This window comes from Gavialis gangeticus, unplaced genomic scaffold, assembly GCF_001723915.1.
Source record: "Gavialis gangeticus isolate Ggan-Ray unplaced genomic scaffold, GavGan_comp1, whole genome shotgun sequence".
Taxonomy (NCBI): Eukaryota; Metazoa; Chordata; order Crocodylia; family Gavialidae; genus Gavialis; species Gavialis gangeticus.
The window spans coordinates 12,071,835-12,096,869 of record NW_017729006.1 but is presented as its reverse complement, the minus strand read 5'-3'; the positions used below and the strand labels follow the sequence as shown (position 1 = coordinate 12,096,869).

The following is a 25,035-nucleotide window of genomic DNA, read 5'->3' as shown; positions in this document are numbered from 1 at the left end:
GGGGGGGGGGAGGGGGGACGGGACACTCAAATCTCTTATAGATCAGAGCAGCAGCAGGACAATGCTGAGAGAAGCACTAAAAGGAAGGTTAACTCTTGACCAGCCCAGCAAATTTTATGTGACAAGAAACCAAAGCCCTTAATTTGGCAGCCGCTATATGAAGCCAGTGAAATCTTAACCTGTCTCTTGGCAGTGATACCTCTCATAGAAGCATTCTGTCCTCTCTCTACTCCATGTCGCCAGAAGCTTGAGGCTCGCTGCCTCTATTACGGCGCCCCCTTTCCTGAGCGCGCAGGGCTTGCATGTCATATACAGCAGCTGTCTGTAGCCTATGTGCTGTGGGTTGGCCACCCCCATTTGATTGCTTTGTATCTTTTGGGCTGAGAATTAAAAAAGAAAAATAAAATAAAATCTTATCCTGTAAACACTTTAAAGAGGTATGAAAAAACACTGCTGCACACTAGGCATGCACAGTGTTGTTGGTAAGGGTGGTGGCCTCAGGACTAGAGGGTTCCATGCCCCTTATTAGCTGCAATAGCATCGTTGTTTTATAACCAGACCTGTAACAGGTGGCAGCCTCAGTGAAGACACCTTCGCAGTCATGGGTTTGCCATGTACCTAGGGACAGTTTTGGGGCTTACACTTCTCATGGAACAGAATAAGCAGGGCCCTACCCTTCTGACAGGGTGTGGCCTTCAGCACTGTGTGCTTTGTATTAGCTGGTGCTTCCATGCCTGGGGATGGAGCAGCACTCAGGTAACTAGATGGCCCTGTGAGGTGGCACCTTCAGGCTCATGACACTGACATAGAGACTTGCATCCTTGGGTAACTGTGATGATGATGGGCAATCGTTCACGAATGAGTAAGATAGTCTTCCAAGGAGTCTGCAAGTGGCTCCATAGCCCAATTCTAGATCCACATACCTTGTTACAGTGAGGACAGGCGTTTCTAGGAGGGATGGGCACTGTGTTGGATGTTCTTTTCACCTGCTCTTCTTTTCCTCTTCTGCCTGTCGACGAGCTGTTTCAAAGTGTTGAGGTCCCTCCCAAAGAGCCTTCCTCCATTGTGGTCAACCCTGAGCGAGGGTCCCCCCAAATGCTGATGTCAATGTTACACCTCTTCACGTTTGCCTTCAAGGCATCTTTGAAGTGCTTTCTTTGCCCTCCGCTACTTCGCTGACCTTCTTTCAGCTGTGAGGAAACTATTCTGTTTGAAAGGTGGGAGTCAGGCATCTGAACAACATGACCTGTCCAGCAAAGTTGGTTTTGGATGATCATGGCCTCAATGCTGCTGGAATTTGCTTCAGCCAAAACGCTGATGTTTGTGCATCTATCCTCCCAGCTAATCCAAAGGATCTTGTGAAGGCACCACTGGTGGTACTTTGCCAAGCTCTTGATAGGTATTCTGTATGTGGTCCAAGTTTCCAAGCCATACAGCAGGGTTGGAATGACAACAGCTTGATAAACCAAGAGCTTCATTTCAGCAAGGAAGTCATGATTTAAAAAGAGTCTCTTATTCAGCTGTCCAAAGGCTGTGCTCGCACATTTCAAGTGGTGATGTATTTCCGCGTCAATGTCTCCCTTTGATGAAAGATGGCTTCCAAGATAGACGAAGTGATCCAATTTCTCCAGCAATTCTCCATTGGTTTGAATGGAGGAGGGGGTTGTTTCTGCATTTGGAGCAGCTTGGGAAAGGACTTGAGTTTTCCTGATGTTTAGAGTTAGGCCAATACTGTCATAGACTTCAGAGAATACATTAAGAATGGTCTGGAGGTCCGTTTCAGCTTGAGCAATGACAGCATTGTCATCCACATACTGGAGCTCCATTATGGATGTTGTCGTGGTCTTTGTTTTGGACTTGAATCTGTTGCAGTTGGAGAACATTCCATCCAGCCTATACACAATTTCAGCTCCAGGCGGGAGCTTTCTGTCGACGAGGTGCATTCTGGTGGAGATAAAGATAGATAACCAAGTTGGAGCAACGACACAATCTTGTATGTCACAGGCTGCCCATGAGATGTTTCTGGGATCCCTTGGAGCAGTCTTCTCCCCTCTCACTGGGCAGACCCTTCACTGGGAGCTCTCTCAACGCAGATGACTTCAGTTGTACTCTCAGAGCCCACCTGGGCACCACCCTCAGGGTCCAAGTGACTCCATGTGGCAGCAGAATGGAGTGTCCCTAAGCATTGGCTTTGAGGGAGTACCACCCCTTGAAATCCTAGTGTCATAATGGGATACAGCAGGACCGATGCTGAAACCCATAGTTTGGGTGTAACTGTGGGCACCTGGGACAGAGGGCTCAGTGCAGGGCAGCAATGGGGCACACAGGGCTGCATGAGGAGTGCCCTGCTATGTTTCTGTGGGAACCCAGCATGGAAGCCTTGGCCAGAGGCAATGAATTTCCCAGTCTCACTCTAGCCTCTCCCGATTTGGAGCATGCTGTGGCCATACAAGTCCTGCTCTGGGACTGCCAAGCTGAGCTAGTCCCAGGCAAAGGCATAAATCACAAATGTTGTGCCCTGACCCAAACCTCCCTACACCTTAAGGTGCATGTGGGAGGGTGCCAAGTGCTGGAGAACAGGGAGGTAAGAAACATACGGTCTTATACGAGCAACCTGCTCCCAACTCCTCTAGTCAGGCAGCACAGAGCTGTTCCTTCTTCCTCCCCCATCCCTCCAACCAGAGGGCACAGGCACGAGGCTGTTCCCACCTTCCTCCTCCTCTTCTCTACCCCTCTAGCCAGCCAGCATGAGGCTTTCCTCCACCTCCAGTCCACCCAGTCAGGCAGTACAGGGTTTTGCCTTTTCCTTATTCCTCCAGCCAGCCAGCATGCAGCTTTCCTTCTCCCTGCCTCTGGCCAGGTAGCACAGATTTGTCATTTTGTGCCACTCCCCTGTCCCCATCCCTCCAGCCAGCAGCACAAGGCTGTTCCTGACCAGCCTCTCCAGCTAGGCCAAGTTTGCCATGGAACCATGGAGCAGGTGAGCACACCAAACAGGACTGACTCACTGCAAGTAACATTGAGAAAAGCAACCAAAATAACTGGTAAGGATTATATTTGATGAGCTGCAGTTGGCATTTCTAATACAGGCTTCCAATTTAGGAATTCTTGTTAGAACCTAGATTTCTCCCAGTTGAACAATAAATTGTGCACTTGGGGCCTATAATCTAAATGTGGTCTGTAGAGGCTACCAATAAGACCATCTGTTATAAAGAGCATTATTTTTCATCTATTCATGGGATCATTTCATTATGATGTGGACCTTGTAACTATTATCCATGCTTTCATTATGGCAAAAGCAGTGTTTCAAGATCGCCAGTGGCTGCCAACGAGCCTTCTAGAACTTAAAAGGTTAGGATTGGTTTCTGTGACACTTCTTCTCTCGTTATTTAATTCAGCAGTAACAAAAGGGAGTGGATGCATGCCAGATGAAGTCCACTTAGAACAGCCCAGGGCTGCTGGCAAGTTGGCAGAATTGCTGGTTAACATGCTCTCCAATCTGGAATTCACTTCTCCTGCTGTTCTGCCAGACTTTTTGACCATTACAGATAAGTTAGAAAGTCCATTCTTTTTTCCCCTCGCTCTACTGTATCAAGGGGGATATATGTTGATGGTTAGGGGAAAGTCATGATTACTTACGGGTTAATTACATTAACGCGGAAGGCTGCCAAGTACTTTATACTAAATATATTATTTGAGCATTTGGTGCTTTAAATTTTGTAAAGAGCCTAGAGTAACAGATGGGCAATAAATTAAAATTACTTCAGAATGCAAGAGATACAAAATAGACAGCAAACAGAAAAAAAAACCTCTCCAAGATACTTGAACACCTCTGACCCCGCTATTCATTGCACAAGAAACTAGGTTCCTCTGAAGTGACCTTTGAGTTCATAATCAGAGGACTTCAAAGGGCTAATTTTGACAAGAGAGAAAGGAGAAGTGGTCTAATATTTCAAGAAAGCACCTGGCAAGCAGGCAAAGAAAAGGAGGACAAATAATAAGTTGATGTGAGAACAGCTCAAAAAATTAACAAACATAACAAAGGTTGAAACCTTCAAAGAAGACTAGCTTATTCAACTGATAGCTAAAGTATAAACCAGTGTGCCAACATATATTTATTTTCTTTTTATTAGAGATCTGATCCAAAGGATATTCAGGACACAAAAATACTGTATTTTTTTTTTAAGGGGGGCGTTGTTAGAAAGAAGCTGCCAATGCACCAAGAAGTCTCAGAAGTATCTTTCCCAAAAGCAGTTAGAAATAAACTGACTTCAGGAAATGGAGACTGCCAAAGCCACTGTCTAAGATATATGTGCTTCAGCAATTCAGAACTTAACTTTTATGGGTTCCCATGCAGTCTTTTGCCAAAAGCAAAGACTAACAATCAGAAACCCAGTAAGACAAGCATCTTTGGGAACTCCTACTTCACTTGTAACAAGAATGAGCGAATCTTTAATAAGAATAACCTGGAACATATAGTAAGCATTCAACAGAAATAAATACGCAATTAAAAAAATATTAAACAATGAGACAGAATACAACTTCAGCACGTGCCCTTTCATTTCAACAATAAGAATTACAAAGTGATAGGATTTACAACATTTATTACCAGAATATATGAAATTTGTTGTGACAAAGCCATTTAAGAACTGAAGAAAGTATATTTTCATCGCATTAATTTTAAAACATGATTTTTTTTTAGTACCTACATCACATAAAATTAACACTGAACAGTAATGTAACTTAAGTTAATTAAAAAGCTGTTTAGAACCGGGAAATACCTGTATAATTTTTTTTGTATATATCACAAACCACTTCATGTATACTAAGGATAAGTTGAATCTACCTTGGTCCTTAAGAAGGACATCTAAAATATGCAAGCTAGCATGCACATAGGTCTCATGTGCCATTTCTGGAGTGGTATAAACCATTTGGCAAAATAAATCATACCGTTTTAGAGAAGCTGCTTCTGTGTCACTGCATCTAATCAATGTCCACACTAATGTCCCTGAATAGAAGCTTTTGAATATGACAGATCTATTAAGCCTGGTAAATACAGGCTCCTAGCTGGACAACCAGGCGTGTACCCTAAACATCCAGGTGAGGAATGGATGGAGTGCAGGTCCCATACCAAAGAAAACGGGACACCAAAAACCCCTCACTTTAAAGTAATATACTACAGGCATTAGATGGATGGGTAGGAGGGGGCAGCCCACACAGGGATTCTGACAGAAGATTATTTCTGAGGAAACAAAATTCCATCTTACCCTATGATGAAAAAGAAGATATTGAAGCTACTGTTTTTAGAATACTGGCTTTCTACATAGTGTTCTGTTCTTTGTTTGTACATGGCATATCATGACTAATGCACAAAATGTGCAGTTTTTTCACCACACCCTTTAAAATAACTCTTGCCCTTTGCAAACTGCCACATGAGTTGCCTAAAAGTAACTTACAGCTACTTTTCAGAAGCTGTGCATTTCAAGACTAGGACACTGGCAACATATATTCAACTTACCAAATAGGTTCCCATTTCTTTTTCCATACTGATTTGCTCAAGTAATGAAAGGTCAGAATCCATTTTTAAGGCGTACATCCTTTTCTTTATCTTCTTATTATGTCTCTTTTGGAGCCAGTAAGGAAATAGGGCTTCTGCAAATTGATTAAGGATCTGTGATGTTATTAGCAGAGTGGCCAAGCTCTAAAGAAAATGAAATAAAACAACATTTATTTAACAAGAGGGTGATGTACTTATAATCATTAAATAACTTGTGCACTGAGATAACGCTGTCAATGGCTATTATGAGACAATCAAGTCTCAAGCCAGGGTAGTGGTCTTGCAATATCACAATACAACAGATGGATCCAACTTCCAATTTCTGCTATGGGTTAGTAGAAACTAATTAAAATTAGATGCCTAAAGACTTTTTAGGGATCTGGGTCTAAGTGCTGTGGAGATTTTAGGCTTACTCCAATGTGAGAGAAGAAGTCCTTTGCTAATATGTACCAAGACTAGTAACTAAGGGCTCCTATACAAGTGCGCAGAGCCTGCTCCAATGCACTGGAAATCCAGCGCGGCGGAGCAGACTCGATTAGCTGCGTCTGCTGGAGCTCAGAAACTGACACGCTCCAGCAGCCTTCTGTGTCATGTGTATCAGCATCCCAGCACATCTCCATGCTGAAAAAATGGCAGCAGGGGCGCTTTGAAATAAAACACATACAAGGAAATTTATTTTAAAGCATTCCACCACCATTATTTCAGTGAGGGGACACGCAGGGATGTTGATTCACATGATGCACGGACACTTTTAATTAGCACTGCTCCCTAATTAATGCACCTGGTGTTGTGTCCCACAGCAGGTGGGAAAATGCCCACAGTAACAAGACTAGACAGTGTTTCACAGTCTCAAAAGCAAGCCAAATTAATCCCTTTTCAGACCCAAGAAGAGTTTGTGAAAAATAAAGAGGGAAATAAAGGAATCTTTGTAGATCACAAACTAAAACCACACCCCCAAATCACAGACAATCTAAAGCAATGTAATGCGTAAGATAACATTTCATTTTTAATTTCAAACATCAAAATAAGTTTTATGATTTTTGATATATAGGAAAACCACTGAAAAATGGCTGCTTTTGTTTGATGCTTTGTTTCCCTTTTTATCACTTAGCTTTACATTAAAATCAAGTCTGCCAGAGGTCTTCTCAGAAGGCCAGAGAACTAGAAGTGAAATTTTCAACATTAATGAAGAGAAGACCATAGAGTTGCTTTAAAGAAGGATGTTTCCTTCCTATTACTTTCCCATACATTTGAGTTAAACAGATATTAACAAAAGTAAAAAGTAATTTTTAAAATGCGACTAAAAATGATTCCCCTCTTTCACTCCTTGTTGAATTCTTGTGATAGACATAATCCTGCTGTTCTTTAATCAACAGAAGCTCTCAGGAAGAAAGCATCAAAGAAAACTTGATTTTCCAATCTAAAAAATCAGAAAAATGCAATCTTTTACCTTTTTCCTTTACAAGTCAACTTGTTTGAAAACATCCATACATTTTATTCATGCTTTGTTCATACTTCTGTGATTTTGCAAATATATTAGAGGCACTAAAATATGGACACAACAGGATTGGTATGATAACATTAACATGAGGACAAGGATGTGCTGTATATTTATAAGAGCTAAAAGCTTACAATATTTCTGCTGCAAAAAACTTTGTACTACTTAGATATCTTACTGTTCCCAGAACTCACCTGTCGCAGAAGTTTCATATCAAAAAGGACAAAAGCAATGTAGAAGAGGGAGGCAAAGCAGTTTAAGAAGTTGAACTGCAAATAAATAAATAAATAATATTATTACACAGGAAGTTCACTGTATAAGAACAAATGGATTATATGATCAGTATGTAGCATCCCAGGGTAGATCCAGAAGGGATGCCACTGCACCACCCCTTTGGCTGTATGGTACCTGTTCAGTGAGTTCTCTTGAGCTCACTGGCTTTTCTGCATGATTCTGGAACCCAAGGGGTGAATGTTGCCACTGCTCACCCCTTTTCACTTCCCCCAGGTTTCAGGGCTGCACCAATGCGGCAGCTCTGGTCAGCAGCTACATTGACAAGCTGAAGACAAGCAGAGAGCTCACTGTGTGCACACCATACAGCAGAAGGGGTATTTGGCCACTCTCCTCCTCAATTCACCTCCTGGATCTATCCATGGTAGCACCTAATTTAATAGTTAATCAAATTAAATTAAACAGTTGTTGCCCAGGTGAAAACTATGCATTAAAAATATTTTTATCTGTATAACTCAGCTTAGATTTTCTAATCTACTTTTCAACAATCTATGTGATTTTTTTTTTTTGTACTTTTCTCACCATGGGCAATGAACTTAGACTGTTTGTATTTTAGGCACCTTTGAAAATCCCAAGCCAGTTATACACCTAACTTCTCAAAGTTCCAAGAAAATTGGTACTATACAAATAGAATAAAACAAGTATTTTTTGTTCCATAGTGTCTATGTTGCAATCAGAGGCATGACTGCTATTCATGAAACCAAACATGAGTTGGCTTCAAACCAGCTATATCAATCACTGAAATATTTACCTCATTTTTTGGGTGAGGTCCCTTTTTCCATAGTTATGTTTCTACAAGTACCTAAGCTAGCTCTGCAAATATATCCTTTACAGCCAAAGTGTACTTAACACAAAGGTACAACAAAAAAAAAAATCAAAAGGAGAGCTGGAGGGAAAAGAAAAGAAAGAGTAATCAGACTTATAAAGCTAGCTTTGTCCCTTGTTCAGGGAAGCATTGCTATTAAAAAAACCCACTTATGAACAAGATTATTGCTTTCCTAAAGTGGGGCATAGCTATGTTACAAATATAAAATATAAACAGGGATATAAAATAAATATTAAAAATTCCTATATCTATATAGCTAGCTTTAAACCACTGGCAATTTCCCATAGGCAACATATTCAAAAATAGATCTTGGAAAGATATTTGAAGCAGGACAAATTTTGGTCTTTTAAAAAAAAACCCTCAGTTTAAATAAAACGTATGTCTCAATGTTGGAAATAATTTATAAATGTGAATCTGCTGGATTATTTACTGCAGGATGGACATATGGATACAAGATATACGCTGTTTGGATGCAAGGTTCATTCTACGAGTTTGATAAATACTCTCCATATTTAAAATGGGATAGATCACTGTAACCAGACTGCTAGCATATGTAAAGTGTGATCAATATATGTATTTAGAAACCCACTGAAATGAAAGAAGTCTTCACCTAAATACATGGATTGTGTGTACTTTGGTAAGTATGATAAATGTTCTGCATATTTTTACATACAGATATTCATATCTTACGCATTATATACACATATCTTTATATTCATATGATTGGCAATATGTTACACACAAAAATATGTGTATGTTCTATAGGAACATTGCTTATTGATGGCAAGTAGGATTAATTTTTTGGTTCGTGACTACCTGGACAATCCACTAAGAGTTGTATCTAGGTATCACAAATAAACATCACACCTAAATACAACTCTCAGCAGACTGCCCAGCTGATCATAAGCCTATTCGCTATCAATAGCCTATTCGCTGATCAATGCAGCAAGGTTTTAGAAAAATGGCAGTTCTATTCATTCCACCTCAGCTTCAATCCCTCCTCTGCGTTTGTTAATACAAATCTATTACTACCTTTGCCATCTGCGAATTCTGCAAGTTAGGAGAATAAACTTGTTTGAAGGCTCCGTAAACCCATACAGGGAAATAATATTCACTATTTAGCTTATTTTGCAAATAATGTGCCATAAAATGTTATGTAACCATGCAGAGAAGCAAAATTTATCTATGTAAATCTGGTTATGAACAATTAGGCAATCAATGGTTTTGGAAAGCGTATCTTTCATTTACAAATCAGCACATGTTTTCTGAGGTCTCCCATGTTTTAATTTCCAGTGATTTTTATTTTCTAACAAGATAACAGGAGACGTTCTGCAAACAGAATCTAATGTTCTATTGCCCGTGTCGCACCAAGAGCACCTGCCCTCTACTGCTGCATAAAGTACCATTACAAGAGCAAGCTCAATAAAAAAAATACTGTACCTTGGGAGTGATTTACTAGAAGTATACAGAAAGAACTCCTATAAATTAGCAAAATCCAGTTACTAAAAATAAATAAATAAATGAATAAAAACTCCTCTAATGCACACCACATAAGCCTATAATTAACCTTTTTAATTCAGTTAGGGAAGTGAAAAATCCATTTATTTTAAACAATTTTAAATATTAGTTGGTGACTCATGGAAAAACATTTCATTAAGGAAATGTTTGTTTGCAGTATGTTTCTCCTTTTTTAATCACTGGAGGTATAAAATTGAAGTTGTTTACACACTTTTCTGTTCCTGATGATTATAAAATTATAATAAGCTGCAATGGCATTCATTTGAAGATGGGATTACAACAAAGTGGAGGATGATGACCTCAAGAAGAATAAGCAGCAGGAACAGAAAAGCTGTTTAGTAATAAAAGGAGTTTAAAAATTATATTTTCAAAATAAGATTTGGGATACCTCAATTTTTGGGTGTCCAACTTGAACATATTAACCAGGCATGCTTTTCAGAAGACAGCTACTCAATTGTCTCTGAAAACAAAAAGGGCTCTATTTTAAATTAATATACAAAAACAATATGGCTAAATGGATTTATTTCTGATTTTGACGCGCAATTCCTTCTGGGCTGAAATCAGGTATGGAATGTGCCAATTTACAGGAAACTTTTAGAAAAATGTTTGAAAGACAGCAAAGCTATTGCTGACAGCTAAGGTGTAGTCTTGGATCTCGAGCTTAATATTGTAACAGCTGTATTAGACAGAGCACTTTTTGAAATAATGCTTTCCAATTTTTTTCAAAAAGCAGACATTAAAGAATACATTTAGAAATATTGTATTAGAGTTAAGTTATTTTCAAAAGGAATACAGTAGCATAAGTTACAAAAAATTAGCCAATCTTGACCACAGTCCTATACTAAAGATCTTATATTTATGATTCTAATTATGTAGTGTTATTTCCTTCTAATTCATGCTGTACTAGGAGATATACGTAAAAAAGCACGCAAACATCTATATGCAACTTACTGTCAGTTGTACAGTAAACAGTTCAGCACATGCTACAATAGCCTGAACCTGCAAACACTTATACACATGCATAACTGTTCTGTGTTTGTTCATGTGAATATGGTAATGTATGTTCAACTATTTGTACAATTTGGATCTAAGAACCAAGTACTGTATCTGGGAATATTAATAGATAAGTGAAAGTGAAGACAGAAGTTTCTGGTAAGTAAATTGAAAATGTAATCTTTTAAAAACCATGACAGCTTCCAGTTAAGAGAGTATCCCTTGAAGAAAAATGAAAACAAACAATACATCTGGAATCTTGAAAGTAAGAATTTCTACCTGGGAAAGCTGACACAGTTCCTCAATATCAGTTAGCCACTGAGGAAAGGAACTTCAAAAGACACAACATACTCTGTCCTTATCAGAAAATGAAAACTGCTTACATTAAATATACTTACCGCAAGGACTTTCAGAATTAAATGATTCTGATGAGAGGATTCCAATCTGTGATTCTCTGAAATATTAAGATAATGATTAACCGATAAGCAGTACAAACCAAATACATTAGATACAATTTATGCCATCACAAGAGTAAACAAGAAACAACTCCCCAGTTGAGAGGGAAATATTTAAACAACGTCCAACGGGAAAAAGTCTGAACTGTGCTGTTACTGCCTCAATGGTTAACTTATCCTCACAATTAATCTCATCTGTAACACTTAAAAAGCCACTGGCTAGAAAACATCAGTATTATTTTAAAAAAGGGTATTTGCATCTAAAACATTTGTCTTTGTAGAAGAACAATTTTATAATCATATATAGTAAGAAAATGTTATTAAATACTGGGGTTCTGATTCTACTCCCATTGAAATCAAATGGAAAAATACATGATGTGGGAAGTAAAGCAAAACTGAACCAAACAACACTGAATCTGATTTATAACCCACTTAAGTCAATGGACAGACCTCCTATGGATTCCCATGGACTTTGGATCAGGCCCTACGACTAGAAAGGACCTAGTCAAATGTACACTTGGAGTGTACATGCCATATCCTGAGTGATATGACGCTCAGGAGTGCACAGTAGCTGTTATGGTGCAACCTTCATGGACGCATGATCCTACAGAAATACAAAGCCATAAGCAGACACCGTATATATCCTGAGACAAAGCCTTTTGTCCCTGAATTCTATAATGTTCACACCCATTTTCCACATCAAGTAACTGTAAAACACGTTGGATAAAATGTGCTAACACGTTTTCCTTGGGACAATGCTCTGTACGTCTGTAAACTGATCAAGGCTCATTTACCTTAATTGTGGTTCATTCCAGGGACAAGTCTGTCAGGCTGTGCCCTCTTCAGCATCATGTACTGGCAGAACAGCAGCAAAGCAACTTGAAAGGGCTGTGTGTCTAAACAGCTGTTTTGATCCAAGTCAAAACCCAGGACACTCAGTCCACAGCCAAATACAGCCCAAGGAAGCTAACTCACCCCAAATGTAACCCTGGATGAAACAGGGCTAAAGTTGGAAAAGCAATACTGATGTTTTATAGCCAGTGTTGTATATGCTACATATATAGGGTTATAGGTTCATTCACAACAGTGTAACAGCTGCTGAACCCCAAGGAACAGCTGACCATCCTCTTCTGAAGCTGCTCCAAAATCCATGCTTTCTCCCTACCCTAACAATACTAAAAGTACAAACCATATCTGCCATTGCATATTAGTACTTTAAGTGATTCAGGCTTTAGGATTCTGATACTGTTTAACCTCTCATGAGTCCCTGGCTGTTGGTGGGGGAGGTTTTTTGGTTTTGAGGGTTTTTTGTTTGTTTGTTTTGGGGGAGGGGGGGTTAAACTATTTTATCAATGCATGTTTTCAGTATCTTCAACCTCAGCGTTCCTATTTAAGCAACAATTAAGATCACAAGGGTGATATTTGCAAATCCTTACTTTTCAGAATAGAACTTCACTTTCAAATAAAAAGACTGGTCATGTATGAATCATCTGAAGGTTTAAGGAAATCAGAAGTTAAAATGTTTGTTTTCTAAATGACAGACTCAAGAGTAGTTTTAATTATGAGACATAAAATGGATTTTCCTTATCAAAAGATGACTCAACTCTAATATTTTTAGAGTTTGTGAGGGCTTAGGTAGCTGGAAGAATTTCTTTGGGGAACAGAGGGAAGGGGGAGATTTGTATATGGCTTGTAATGTTCTTGATGTTTTGGGATATGTAGGGAATACTTGTTATTTTAGTTTTGTAATGATTTTTTGTATTGTACTTATACGTTTAGATTATGGCAAGGATCCCCAAAGCCCAGCACATTCTTCTGTGTATTTATTTAAACCCACAAAAATAAATACACTATGAATTACATACACCTGGAGTATAAGTGAAGGGTCAGGTACCTATATAATGTAATAATAAATGTGCACATGGTGTTTTAAATGCTGTAAAATGAATCCCTAATGGGAAAAAAAAGATGTTTTGCTGAAAACAACAGAATCTGAGTTTTGAAACAAAAGGCAGGGTGCACTTCTATGCTATGTACAGACAAAAAGTTTGAGCCTGTATCAATTCAATCTCTGCAGGTTAATCTAACCTGCATAGATTGAACTGGCGAGCAAGTGAATAGACATTCACTTTTTATTCCAGAAATGCAGGCACATGCCTGTGGTGGTTCAGGCCAGAAGCCAGGGGGTGCTAGAGCAAGCCCTTGGCTGCAGGAAAATTGAGCTGGGGAGACAGGCTCAGGCCCTGGAAGGCTGAGTATGACTGAGGAGGGGTTTAAACCTCCATCCTGGCCTGCACGGTCCCCAGTCGGGGGTGTGCCTGGAGGGGGAAGGGGAAAGCAGCCCCTGCCAGGCATTTCCCATGCTCCCCTCTTGCCACTCATGCGGCAGACAGCATGGCCAGCCCTGGCAGCGGCCTCAGGTGAAAGGGGAGACAGCGAGGGTTTTAATTCCCCCCTCCCTCCCCTGTCCCACCAGCACAGACCCCAGCTGGGGTCTTCCTGGCCAAGGCAGAGCAGCCCATATCAAGGTCCCCCCGCCTCGCTGCTGCAGTAGCAGGGGCATTGCCAGACACTGTCCTGGCATGGGCCCGAGGCAAAGCGGGTAGAAAAGAGGATTTGTTCCCCACTTCCTCTCCTCTCCCACCAGAGGACTCTAGCCAGCAGGGTTTGCCTGGCCAGAGTAGAGCAGCCCCTGTCAAGCATTCTGCCCCACCTCATCCCAGGAGCAGCAGGGGGCATGGCAAGCCCCAGCAGCCGCCTCAAACAAAAAGAGGACAGAGACGGGTTTAATTCCTCATGCCCTCCCCTGTCCCACCAGGATGGCCCCGAGTCAGGGACTGCCTGGCCAGGATACCGAAGCCCCTGTTCAGGGTCACTCCGCTGCCACTGCTCCTGCAGCAGGGGTGGGTGCATAGCTAGATACCAGCCGGAATGGCCCCCTGAGGCAAAGGGGGCAGGGAGGGGTTTTATTCCCCCCTCTACCCTATTTCCCCTCAGAGGACTGCAGCCAGGGTCTGGACTGCAGCCAGGGTCTGCCAGCCCCTGGCTGCCACCTCTGCCACTTGTACCCTGCCAGGCAGACCCCGACTAGGGTTCCCCAGGGGAAGAAAAGAGGGAGGGGGGAAATAAACCCCATCCCTGCCCCCTTCACCTCAGGGGACCATGCCAAACTGGTGTCTGATCACACCTATGCCCCTGGACTGGTGGGGGGACTGCTTTGGAGGCAGGGGCAGAGTGGGCAGAGCTGCTGCAGCCTGTGCAGGGCATACAGCAGCAGCGGAGCTTGAAGCGATGGCTACAGGAGCTCAGCTGAATTTTGGGGTTGCCTTAACACCCCAAGCCCCCCTAGCGCCACTGCCATTTGTCCCACACAGGCTGCAGCAGCTCTGCACACCCTGCTTCCACCTGCAGGGCAGTGCCGCCCCCCCTAGAAGAGGCTTGCACTCCCCAGGACACCATGACAGGGGCTGCTGTCCCATCAGGGTACCTCCCCCCTCACCAGTCCAGCAGCAGGGGCAGGGGCATGGCCAAATGCTGGCTGGCATGCCCCTGAGGTGAAGGGAGCAGGGAGGGGGTTTATTCCTCCCTCCATCCCCTCTACCCACAGGGAATCCCAGCTGGCGTCCATCTGGCCAGGGGCCAATGGCAGAGGCGGCTGCAGTCCCCCAGGAGGAGAGTGGATGGATGGAAGAATAAACCTCCTTACTGCCCCCTTCACCTCAGGGGGCCATACTGGCCAGTGTCTGGCCATGCCCCCACCCCTGCCTCAGTGAGGGGAAGCAGGGGGGGGGCCCTGACATGGACTACTCCACCCTAGCCAGGCAGATCTTGGAATGCCAGTGGGGCACGGAAGGGTGTGTGGGGGGGAATTAAACCTTCCTCTGTCCCCCATCAGTTTGAGGCTGCTGCCGGGGCTGGCCACACACCCCTGCCTCTCAAGTGGAGCGAAATGCCTGACAAGGCTGCTGCACCCCTGCCTGACAGACCCCGGAGATCCGTGCTGGTGGGACAGGGGAGAGAGGGGAGAATAAACCCCTTCCCTGCCTGCTTCGCCTTGGGGGGATGGCGTCTGCCCACCCCTGCTCTCTCTAAAAAGCAGAGGAGCGTGGCCAGCCCTGATCTGCTGGAGTAGACAGCACAGCCCAGCCCAGGGCTGCAGAGCATGCTGAGATGTTGGGGGACTCCGATTTAACTTAAACCAGGAAGGGGTCTCGGACAGAAGTTCCATAAACTGGTTTGACCTCATTCAGTTAAGTTTGATGCTACATTCATCCAGGTTTATCTCAAACTGGTTTTGGCCATTTTGAAACTGGTTTATGTGCACTGAAATTCTGTTCTGTTACAAGTTTAAACCAGTTTCTGATCACTTAAACCGGTTTATGTGCAACTTCTGTCCCTAGCCTTAAGGGCTTTATCTTACAGATGGCCAAAACTTTGGAACTGCTTAATACTAAGTCTACCATAAGATAAACATGCAAGCATGAGAAAATCTTTCTAGGAAACTGACCAGATTGATCCCTTTGGAAGAAATTCGGAATGTATTAGGTGTCTTCTATCATTGTACAAAAGATATTTATTTTTTTTAATACATTTTGGCAGTGCAGTAACTGTCAAATAAATTCTGAAGGAAGATGCATGTAATCCAGACTGTGAAAAAGCAAAGAAAGAAATATTTTTCTTCTGTACCACCTATCATCATTAAGTATATGGGTTTTTTTCTGTAGAGAATGAGGGATATATATATATATTTTTTTTCTTTTAAATAAATATCATATGCACTGAAATTTACCTGTTTAACATTATCCTGCCAGACTGCAAAGAATTAAGAAATGAAAAAACAGCAAAGATAAGTAGGAGGCCAAGAGAACAACAATACTACTTGAATAAACAATGGAGGAACCTATTCATTAGGAATGCCCCAACTAGACTAGTAAAGTTGGTTTTCCCACACCTGCACCCAAGCGCCAGCCAAAAGAATGCTACAATTTAAAAAAATGTTACTCCGGGGGGCAGGGAAACATGGGTGGCTGACTAATGTCAACATCAAGCACGGAAGACACTTTAAGAGCAGGCAGTTGCAAAGCACTCTAATCCAGAGATGGAGGTAAGAAGGATGAACAGAAATCATGAAAACTTTTAAGTCAAGGTTAATGTTTGGGTAAGGGAAAATATATTCATGTAGACTAATTATTTTTACCCTTTACTATGCTTTCTCTGTACCTTTAGTCACATGATAAATGCTTCTTTTTTTTTTAAGAAGATTTTTGTCTGTAATTTTTAATGGAAAATAATGCAGCCAAGTTTTGATTATGCAACAGTAGTTGATTTGGAAGAGGAAACCAAAGCTGCAGCCAGCAAGGAAAATCTTTCAGATCTGGCCAACCCAGACTTCCTAATTAGCTCAATTATCTTAACAATATCTTGGAATTAGACCAATCTGAAAAAAACCTTCAGCTAAATATTGATGGCCTCTCAGCAACTAAACACTTCATTCTCTCAGTCCTGCCCTCTAAACAACATGTTGACTCCCATTCTGCCAGCTTGTCATCTGGCTATCTAGGAAGGAGGCTCTGGCCGGGAAGGCTCCCGGTGACCTCGGGGCGTTGTTCCTTGGTGTCCTTCCCGCACATCTCTGGGCGGAGTACCACTGGGCAGTACCTGCTGGCGAGCTCTCCAAGTTTGCAAGCCAGTGGGCGCTGTCTGGGGTGCTCTGCTCGGTGTCCCCCCCCGGGGAGCACTTGTTTTGGCCCTGTGACCCTGCACGTGCACGCCCTGTTTTCTCTTTTGCTGTCCCCCGTAATTTATCGGTGTTTTTAAGGCGCTGGTCGCCCGACCCAGTGGTGGCCCCAGCATGCGGTTTTTAGGCTTTTAACCTTTTAACAGTGAAGCCCACCAAGTGCCGGACGCCAAGAAGACTCCTTTGACACCTTCTTTTACTCAGTTGATGTTTTTATGGCATCAGTCGCCCAATGCAGTGGCAGCTGGCTTTTACTTCATCCTCCGTTGAGGACGTCACATCTGGACCTTCTCTGGGCTCCTGCAAGGGGCCCAGAGGACTTCAAGCAACACCGGCCGCCATCCAAAGGTGGCCCATAGTCCCTGGCGGTCCAAAACCGCGATGCCTGCGGACATCAAATAGTCCCATTCTGCCAGCTGCCTTAATGTCAAGTGGCCTTATGATCTACTTTCTCAACAGCAAGCTATGACACTTATACTAATACAGAACCACTCCCATCTAATTCAGACCCCTGATATATTGTAAGGGTCAATAATTTCACAGCAGCAAATGTCCATTCCAGCAGCAACCTGGTCCACTCCAAATATTTCTCCTACATTTTCACACCCTGCCACCAATAGTGGAAATGTTATGAGCTATCACATCACCTATGGTAGGAGGAGAAGCAGAGAGAGATCAGTTAAGACATCTTGCTATGACCTAAAGGTGTAAAATCAAGTTCTGATCAACACTTCTACCTCAGACCAACCCACTTAAATCCAGCTCTAAATGGTATTCAGACTGGCAAGTCGAAGGAGGCCAGATGTGATGCCTGCCACATCATTGCACTGTATACACTTGGTACAGAAACTCAAGTGGCTTAACCATGCTAGCCTGAAGCCCCACTTAAGCCAATCCAAGCATTTTAACATTACCTGGGGTTACAGAAGATCAGATAAACTGGAACTGCCCTCTGAACTGGTTTTCACTTTATAATTTTCATATTATCAGGGACCCAAAACAGCAAGTATTTTTCATTCATCCAGATGAGATGCTTCTCAGAGTCAACACCATCTGATCCTTACTGAAGTAGGTGTAGCTATATCTACTATGAACACAAACAACAACCCTCCTGGACTCAACAGGGAAAAAAACTGGCTCACACTTGCACTATTCGCAAACTATGGTATATCTTTTGTATCCTCTCCAATGCAGACATTTGCATGCAAAGCCATTTATCAAACTGCCACCAAGCCAATTCCAAGAAGCAGTTATAAAACTAAGACCCCACACCTAGATAAAAAATATGCAGAACTCCTCAAATACTACAAACAGTTATCACAACTGATCAATCCAAGTATCACAACACATCTTTTAGAAGCTGGATTCTGTCCAAAAAGGAAAGTAGGAACAGGCCATTGAAAAACTGAACTCACAAAGATACATCTGAGAAACATAAGAACAGATCAGAAAATTTAGCAGCTGTTAGTACCAGACCATTCCTGCATTTCTCCAAACAAAATGAATGCCAAACTGATAAAAGAAAAGAGCACAAAAAATACTGGAAGGAGCAAAGATGACATGGCAGCAAACCAAATAATACATACCTGAAAACAAAAACAACTTCCAGTCTTTCAATGCAAAAAATATAAAGGGAAACTGAAACAGTCAAATCTATGGACTTGACAACAAATCTCCAAATTCTTAAAGAACTTGGGAAAAATTAGCAGAAACTGCCTAGCCACCTATTTAATCATTCAGAAGAATAAAACACATACAATCTGACACAGCAATCATAATCTGGCTAAAACATAACAAGCGGATTTGAGCCCAAAACCACACAGTATTTGTGGTTAAGTGCTGGTGCTCTACATCTATCTACACTGAGGATGACTTCTTCCCAGCATCACTGCCAAGCATTTACGTGGAAATCACATGTCTGACAGTACAGGACCAGGACATCAGTCATCTAAAAGAAGTCCTGAATACTTATGAAAAAGACGGCTCAATACTGCACAAGATGAGGACTTAAAGTCAAGTGCCACAGTTTCCATCTATACCACACACACAAATGCCAACAAAAAGCTCAGCATCTATCTAAATAGTCACAGAAAGAACCATGACTCAAAGCTTTCCTGGGCATTATATCAGAGTATGCCTTAAATCTCAATGAACGTCTCACCAAAACCTCACTGAAAACAAGGACAGGAAACAATCTGATCAGCCAACAAGCTGGTTCAAACTAAGGAGTAAGTTCACAGACACTTAGGGTATGGACAAACGTTCCAAACAAAAGGGAGATTAAGTTGTTGCTCCACATAAGCAGCTGATACACTGAAAAGTTCTTTATACAGGAGCAAAACCACTCCAACATTATCCCTGCTTCATCCAAGGATAAAACTGAGGCAATTTAGCTCTAGGTTTCCTCTGAACCATTTTGCAAAATATCAGTCCTCAACATGGCTCAAATCTCTTCACATAGGACTATCAGAAATTCAGTTAATGAAGATATGCATATAACATGCACCCCAAGAAGGAGGGGTCTACATCATCCCTCCTGATAACAGGCGACAAGTGGTCTTCCAGTATCTGTTCTGTAAAGTAGAAGGCAGGCCATGTGTGTCCTTAATCCACTGAACTAACACCTGACTTCAAGGTAATCTCATTGAACAATGCTTCTCTAAGGTATCTTCAAGCACAGTTAATACCAATCTAGCAGACCAGTACCTTGGTTCTGACCTTCCACATCTGTTTAATTACTTTACTTCAGATGTGCAGTGATCAGATATACTGCAAAGGACTATGGAGCAGGGTGATCGTGACATTTCCTTTTGCTGTTGCCAGTGATTCTATCAACCAGATAGGGTTGGAAAGACTTAACAGTCAGCCTGGCCCAGAGGTCTCTGTAGCTGAAGCTGTAGCCCGATGATCCATATATCACAGCTTGGTATTTGCATCTACAAGTATGGTCATCCCAAGCAACTGAGCTCTGGCCTTAAAACTGAGTTCAGCATAAGCAGCTACTCTTCAGCTAGTCAATACAGAAGCCTCTGACTATTGTTCTAAGTCAGTGGTTCTCAACCTTTTTAGACTCGAGGCATCCTCAGAAAGTGTCTGCTCATTTTTTGACTACAGAAAAATAACAGACAGTTCTTCTGTTGCAAAGAATTCAGAAAGACTACAACAGGTCAGAATGGCATTATGGATTCCTATTTGAAACATCTGTGCTTATCTTTTGTATCATGTGTAGGTGTTCGCTAATATTGTGTGGCACCTCATGGCACTCAGAAGATCTCACCTCACCCCAGTTGAGAATTCTCATTTTTCCCTGGTTGAGAATCCCCATTTTTAAGCCCTCTACACTGTTTCTTGACACTGTTGTCTGACCCTGACTGTGGTCCTGGGTCCCATCTTCATCTTGTCTACTGACTTAAGTAGCAAACATAGCTCTCGGACTTCTACTCCTGGCCTTGGTATGCCTCCTAGCTCTGGACAAACTTCTCTCTAGCCCCCTTGTACCCTTTCATGTACCAGTTAAGATACATTTCACATACTTGCAAGCTGCACTCATCAGCAAGGATTGTTTGGCTCCCTTAAACTTGAATTTGAACTTCACTCAGCTAGCTAACTAAATGGTTTGGACCAGTGGTTCTCAACTTTAAAAAAAAAGATTCAAGGAAACGCTCCTTTTCTTTTGTGAATTGCATGGCTCCCCATTTCAAAAATCTAATTTATTTATTGTAGTGCTCATCTGCCTGAAAAGGGGCTGGAAAAGAGAAGGAGCAGCCGGAAGCCAAGAGTCTGCACTACAGTGAGTTGCAGGGAGGATGTGGAGTGGCTGGAAGGGAAAAGCCTGCACTTATTTCCTTACTGGAGAATGCACATATCTCCTGGCAACACCCTTCAACAGCTGTCATAGCACCCTGGTTGAGAAACACTGATTTGGACATTTAAGCTGCTTGTAGATATTTTTGAAAAAAAACATAAACCAAAACAAAACCCAAAACCCTGTTTTATCAGAAGAAGCAGTGCATTTGTTTAACCTGGCTCTGCAGCATCTGTATAGATCAGGCACTTCAGTAGGGCTTTTTGGTGCTTTTAGCTAAAGCTAATTCATTCAGCTATTAGATAAAAGTGCAAAAAAAAGCCCCACTAAAGCACTCGATCTATACAGACATTGGGCGAGCCACACCCAACTAACACGCTGCTTCTTCCAGTAAAGAACAGGGTTTTATTGTTTGCTTGTTTTTTTAATGTCTGCAAGCAGCCTTAGACTAATATACTTAATCATCTCTTTAAATGTAATCACAATGTATCAAATTGTGAGCACAGCTGCCTGAATGAAAAGTGCTTAATGGTGTCACACTGCTGGGCTAGTCGGGTCAACACAGTTGAGAAACATGGAAAAAAACACTCAGGGCGACTGGACAGCAGGGTTTCACTCTAAAAGAAATGCAGGAAGCCAAGCCTGTCATCTAAGGAACACACTTAAAAGTTACCAAAAGGGTTCTAAAATATGAATCACCCTGTAACCATGATACTTTCTTATTCTCATAGGTGATGCATAAGAGCTGACAGTAGGGGGACACAACTCTGTGCTGTTGGTGCCTCTGCCACCAGGCTTTGGGTCCAGCCAGGCTGCTGCCCCACACCCCACCACTGGCACAGAAATTGCACTGCAGCCACAACCCCCACTGCTGCTGGGCCCTGGCTCTGGCTAGATGGCAGCCCCATGCCCCACTGTTGGCGCAGAAATACTGGGGGAGAAATGTGCCTCCCCAACACATCACTCAAATCGGGTGTGATATTTTGTGGTCCAGATTGCAATTTTGTGAAGTGTTGTTTCAAAATATATTTTCCATTTTGAACTTTATCACTTTTGTGGACAAGGGCATACACATTCGGACTGATTTGAGTAATGGTCAGATAAGTTGTTTCCATAGCTCAATGCAGTATACGATTTAACATAGTAAAATCAAAATTAACAAGGCTGGGACCCTGAGAACCAATCTCAGGAAGATTAACCGAAGAGGAAAGCAGTTTAGACAATAGACTAAACAGATTTCAGTAATGCATGTAACCCCCTTTGCACAGGACTTAATACTACCAGACACCAGCAACACAAAAGCAAACAGTGTCTTATTATGGATATATTTGGGATCAGCATATGCTGAACATTCAGAGATTGCTGTTCTGAAACTACATTTCACCTGCAACTCTTAAATTAAATATTAACAAAGCTAGGAGTTACTTTTGATACCAAGTGCCTTCTCCAAGTTCAAAAAACATATATGCTTTGTGATCCTAACGATTCTCTTCAATCCTTTTGGCTTGTGCAAATTTTACTTTACTCAAAACACTATGGCCTCACAATCTCTAATTTCACAGGTTAAGATGTAAAAAGACTTCTTAGTTCAGCATGGTCAGACATACCTGCATTCTCAATCAAACAGTATCTACAACCACTCAAAAGTCTAAACCTGTACAAGCCGAAAGGTTTGAAGAGGTTCATTAGGATTACAGAGCATATATGTTTTCGGAACTTGGAGAAGACACTTGGTATCAAATGTAGCTCTTAGCTTTGTTAATATTTAATTAAGGAGTTGCATGCAAAATATACTGGGCTTGTACCTTAACCCTCCATAATTAGCACCAAAAAACCTGAAGTCACTGGCATCCTGCAATATCTGTTCCCCACAATTTAAAGACAGAAATAAAACAAGATAAGCAACTGAAGACAAAATAGAAACTTAAAAAGTAGTTTCAGAAAAACAATCTTTGAATGTTGAACATATGCTGATCCCAAACATATCCATATCAAGAAATTGTTTGCTTTTTTGTTGCTGGTGTCCAGTAGTATTAATACTGCGCAAAAGGTGTTAGCATGCATTACTGAAATCTGTTCTGTCTATTGGCGAAACTGCTCTCCTCTTTAGTTAATCTTCCTGAGCTTGGTCCTCAGGGTCCCAGTCTTGTTAATTTTGATTTTACTATGTTAAATCATATACTGCATTGAGCTATAGAAACAACTTATCTGACCATTACTCAGAACAGTCCAAATGTCCTTGTCCACAAAAGTGATAAAAGTTCAAAATGGAAAATATATTTTGAAACCACGCTTCACAATATTGCAGTCTGGACCACAAAATAGCACATCCAATTCATTAAAAATAAGTCATAGGAACAGTCAGACATCATCTTTCCCACTACCTCTTGATAACCACATGGAATCTAGTTCTGGAATTAAAAAAAAACTCATTTACAGGATGCTGTTTTAGGTTTTGTTTTTTGGAGGTTTTTTAATTGTCATTATCTATATTTCCATATTCCTGCCTGTTTCCTCCTAAGGGCCATATCACTCACCAAATCCCTATAGCATCACTGTCAGAATGCTGCAATTAGAAAACTAAAACATTGGACAGTTAAACTCTTTTGTTTTACTATACTACAAGTAAAAATTTGCTTCAAGAATTCCCTGAAATAATGGGGGCCAATATTTTGACAGCAGTGCCACAAATTAACCCTGCACCTCCACAAGTGCCACACCGATCCCCTTCTGCCATCTGCTACTTGGCTTTCTGCTCTCAGCCCTATGCTCCCTGTGCTGTTCTACTTTCTGCTTCCTTCCCTGTGCTCCCCCTGCCTGCTTTGTTGCTTTGATTTCTGCTTCCTGCCCTATTGGCTGGCTGCGCTGCCTGTCCCATCTCTGATCTACCAAGTGCCACACAGAGGCTCCTCATGCCACCTGTGGCAGCCATGCTGCAGGTTGACCACCCCCGCCCTTAACCATCTGTTGTATGCTTATGCCATTCAACAAGAATTCATAAGAACGTATTTTGAACAAGCAAACAGTGGATTTTTTTCAAACTGTTATGAGCATAACATTTAATGTTTCTAAGAGATTTATTTATAAATAATTCCTAAACGTTTCGGATTATTACTTTCTGACAAAACAAAAAGAGTCTTACCCCATGAGGTTAAGAATTCAGCAGCATACCGATAGATGCGGTTCATAATTTCAATCACAACTGCATAGACGATGCTAGGCACAAAAAGCATTAAGTTGCTAAAGGAAGACTCATTCTCCTCATGATAATCCAGTGCCAACTGTTCCAAGTCAAAGTAAATCATCATGACATAGAGTGAGAGGTAGAGGCAAAGGCACACAAATGGCAAAGACACCAGATAAATTCGTAGCTGCCTTTTAATACTTGAGTATACTGGCTCTTCCTTGCCAGTGACAGGATTGATACCCAGGACCCCATGGAATCCTGGCCTTGGTTCCTCAAACTGCCGTTTCATCAACAGTGTTCCCCATCTATATGTCATTCTGGCACAGCAGCGCTTCCAAACTTCAAGAATCACCGTAGACCAAAGCAGATTGAATGAGGCAAACATCACGTACTTATCATAGTCTTCCCATGCAAATACATAATAAGGAATCCCAATGAGAGCCATAGGAGCCAAAGCAAACGTGAAATATTCTAAGAAACCAAAATAGAGAGCAATTGTTTCACCAAAGTAGCAGCGTATTTCATCTGTGGAGAGAAAGACAGAAAAAATTAGCCAAGGGAAATGAAAAAAGAAATTGGGTTTTTTTTTGGTTTTTTTGTTTTTTTTAATAACTATGCATAGAGCTCCCTATTAGCTGCTAAAGCAATATACGTAAGTGAACTAAAGGACACAAGCAACCGATTGCTATGTTTTAGTGTTCTGAACATATGATTGCCTCTCAGGGATTACCAAAATTAAACAGTTTATCCATTTACAAACCTCTTACTTGATTACAGTCAACAATTTTTAACATGGGTTTCAATAAAAATTTAAATAAACTCATATAAAGACCATGGCTCAGTTTTCTAAATACAGGAGACAGACATAACTTTTTTCTATTTCTTCCTCCAACTTCCAAAGCACCAAAAGGTCTATTTGAATGGGAAAAAAATCAAATGGAAGGAAAGCTATTAGCACAACTTGTCTTAGTGTCTATAGCCATGGTATTAAATATCTAGTAGAAATAAAATACTAGCTTCAAGTAAAGTAAGATGTAATGCAAAATGCTATGCTAATGTAATATTAAGATTACGTAGTTAGTCAACTGTAAAGACTTGAAAATTAAGTGTAACAAATTATGAATAAAAGATATTTGTTTCTCTTCATTGATTCAGCACTTCTAGCTCA

General features: G+C 41.5%; 1 protein-coding gene across 2 annotated transcripts in view; it reads right to left on the bottom strand.

The window, feature by feature from the left end:
- Positions 1-25,035, bottom strand: part of ANO10 (anoctamin 10) — a 302,528-nt gene that overhangs the window by 231,406 nt on the left and 46,087 nt on the right. For both annotated transcript variants that reach the window (XM_019508811.1, XM_019508810.1), the window contains exons 7-10: positions 23,823-24,392; positions 11,082-11,137; positions 7,250-7,324; positions 5,519-5,701 (exon numbers count right to left, since the gene is read on the bottom strand). In XM_019508811.1, the coding sequence (XP_019364356.1) occupies positions 5,519-5,701; positions 7,250-7,324; positions 11,082-11,137; positions 23,823-24,392 (884 nt within the window). The remainder of the gene's footprint in view (positions 1-5,518; positions 5,702-7,249; positions 7,325-11,081; positions 11,138-23,822; positions 24,393-25,035) is intronic.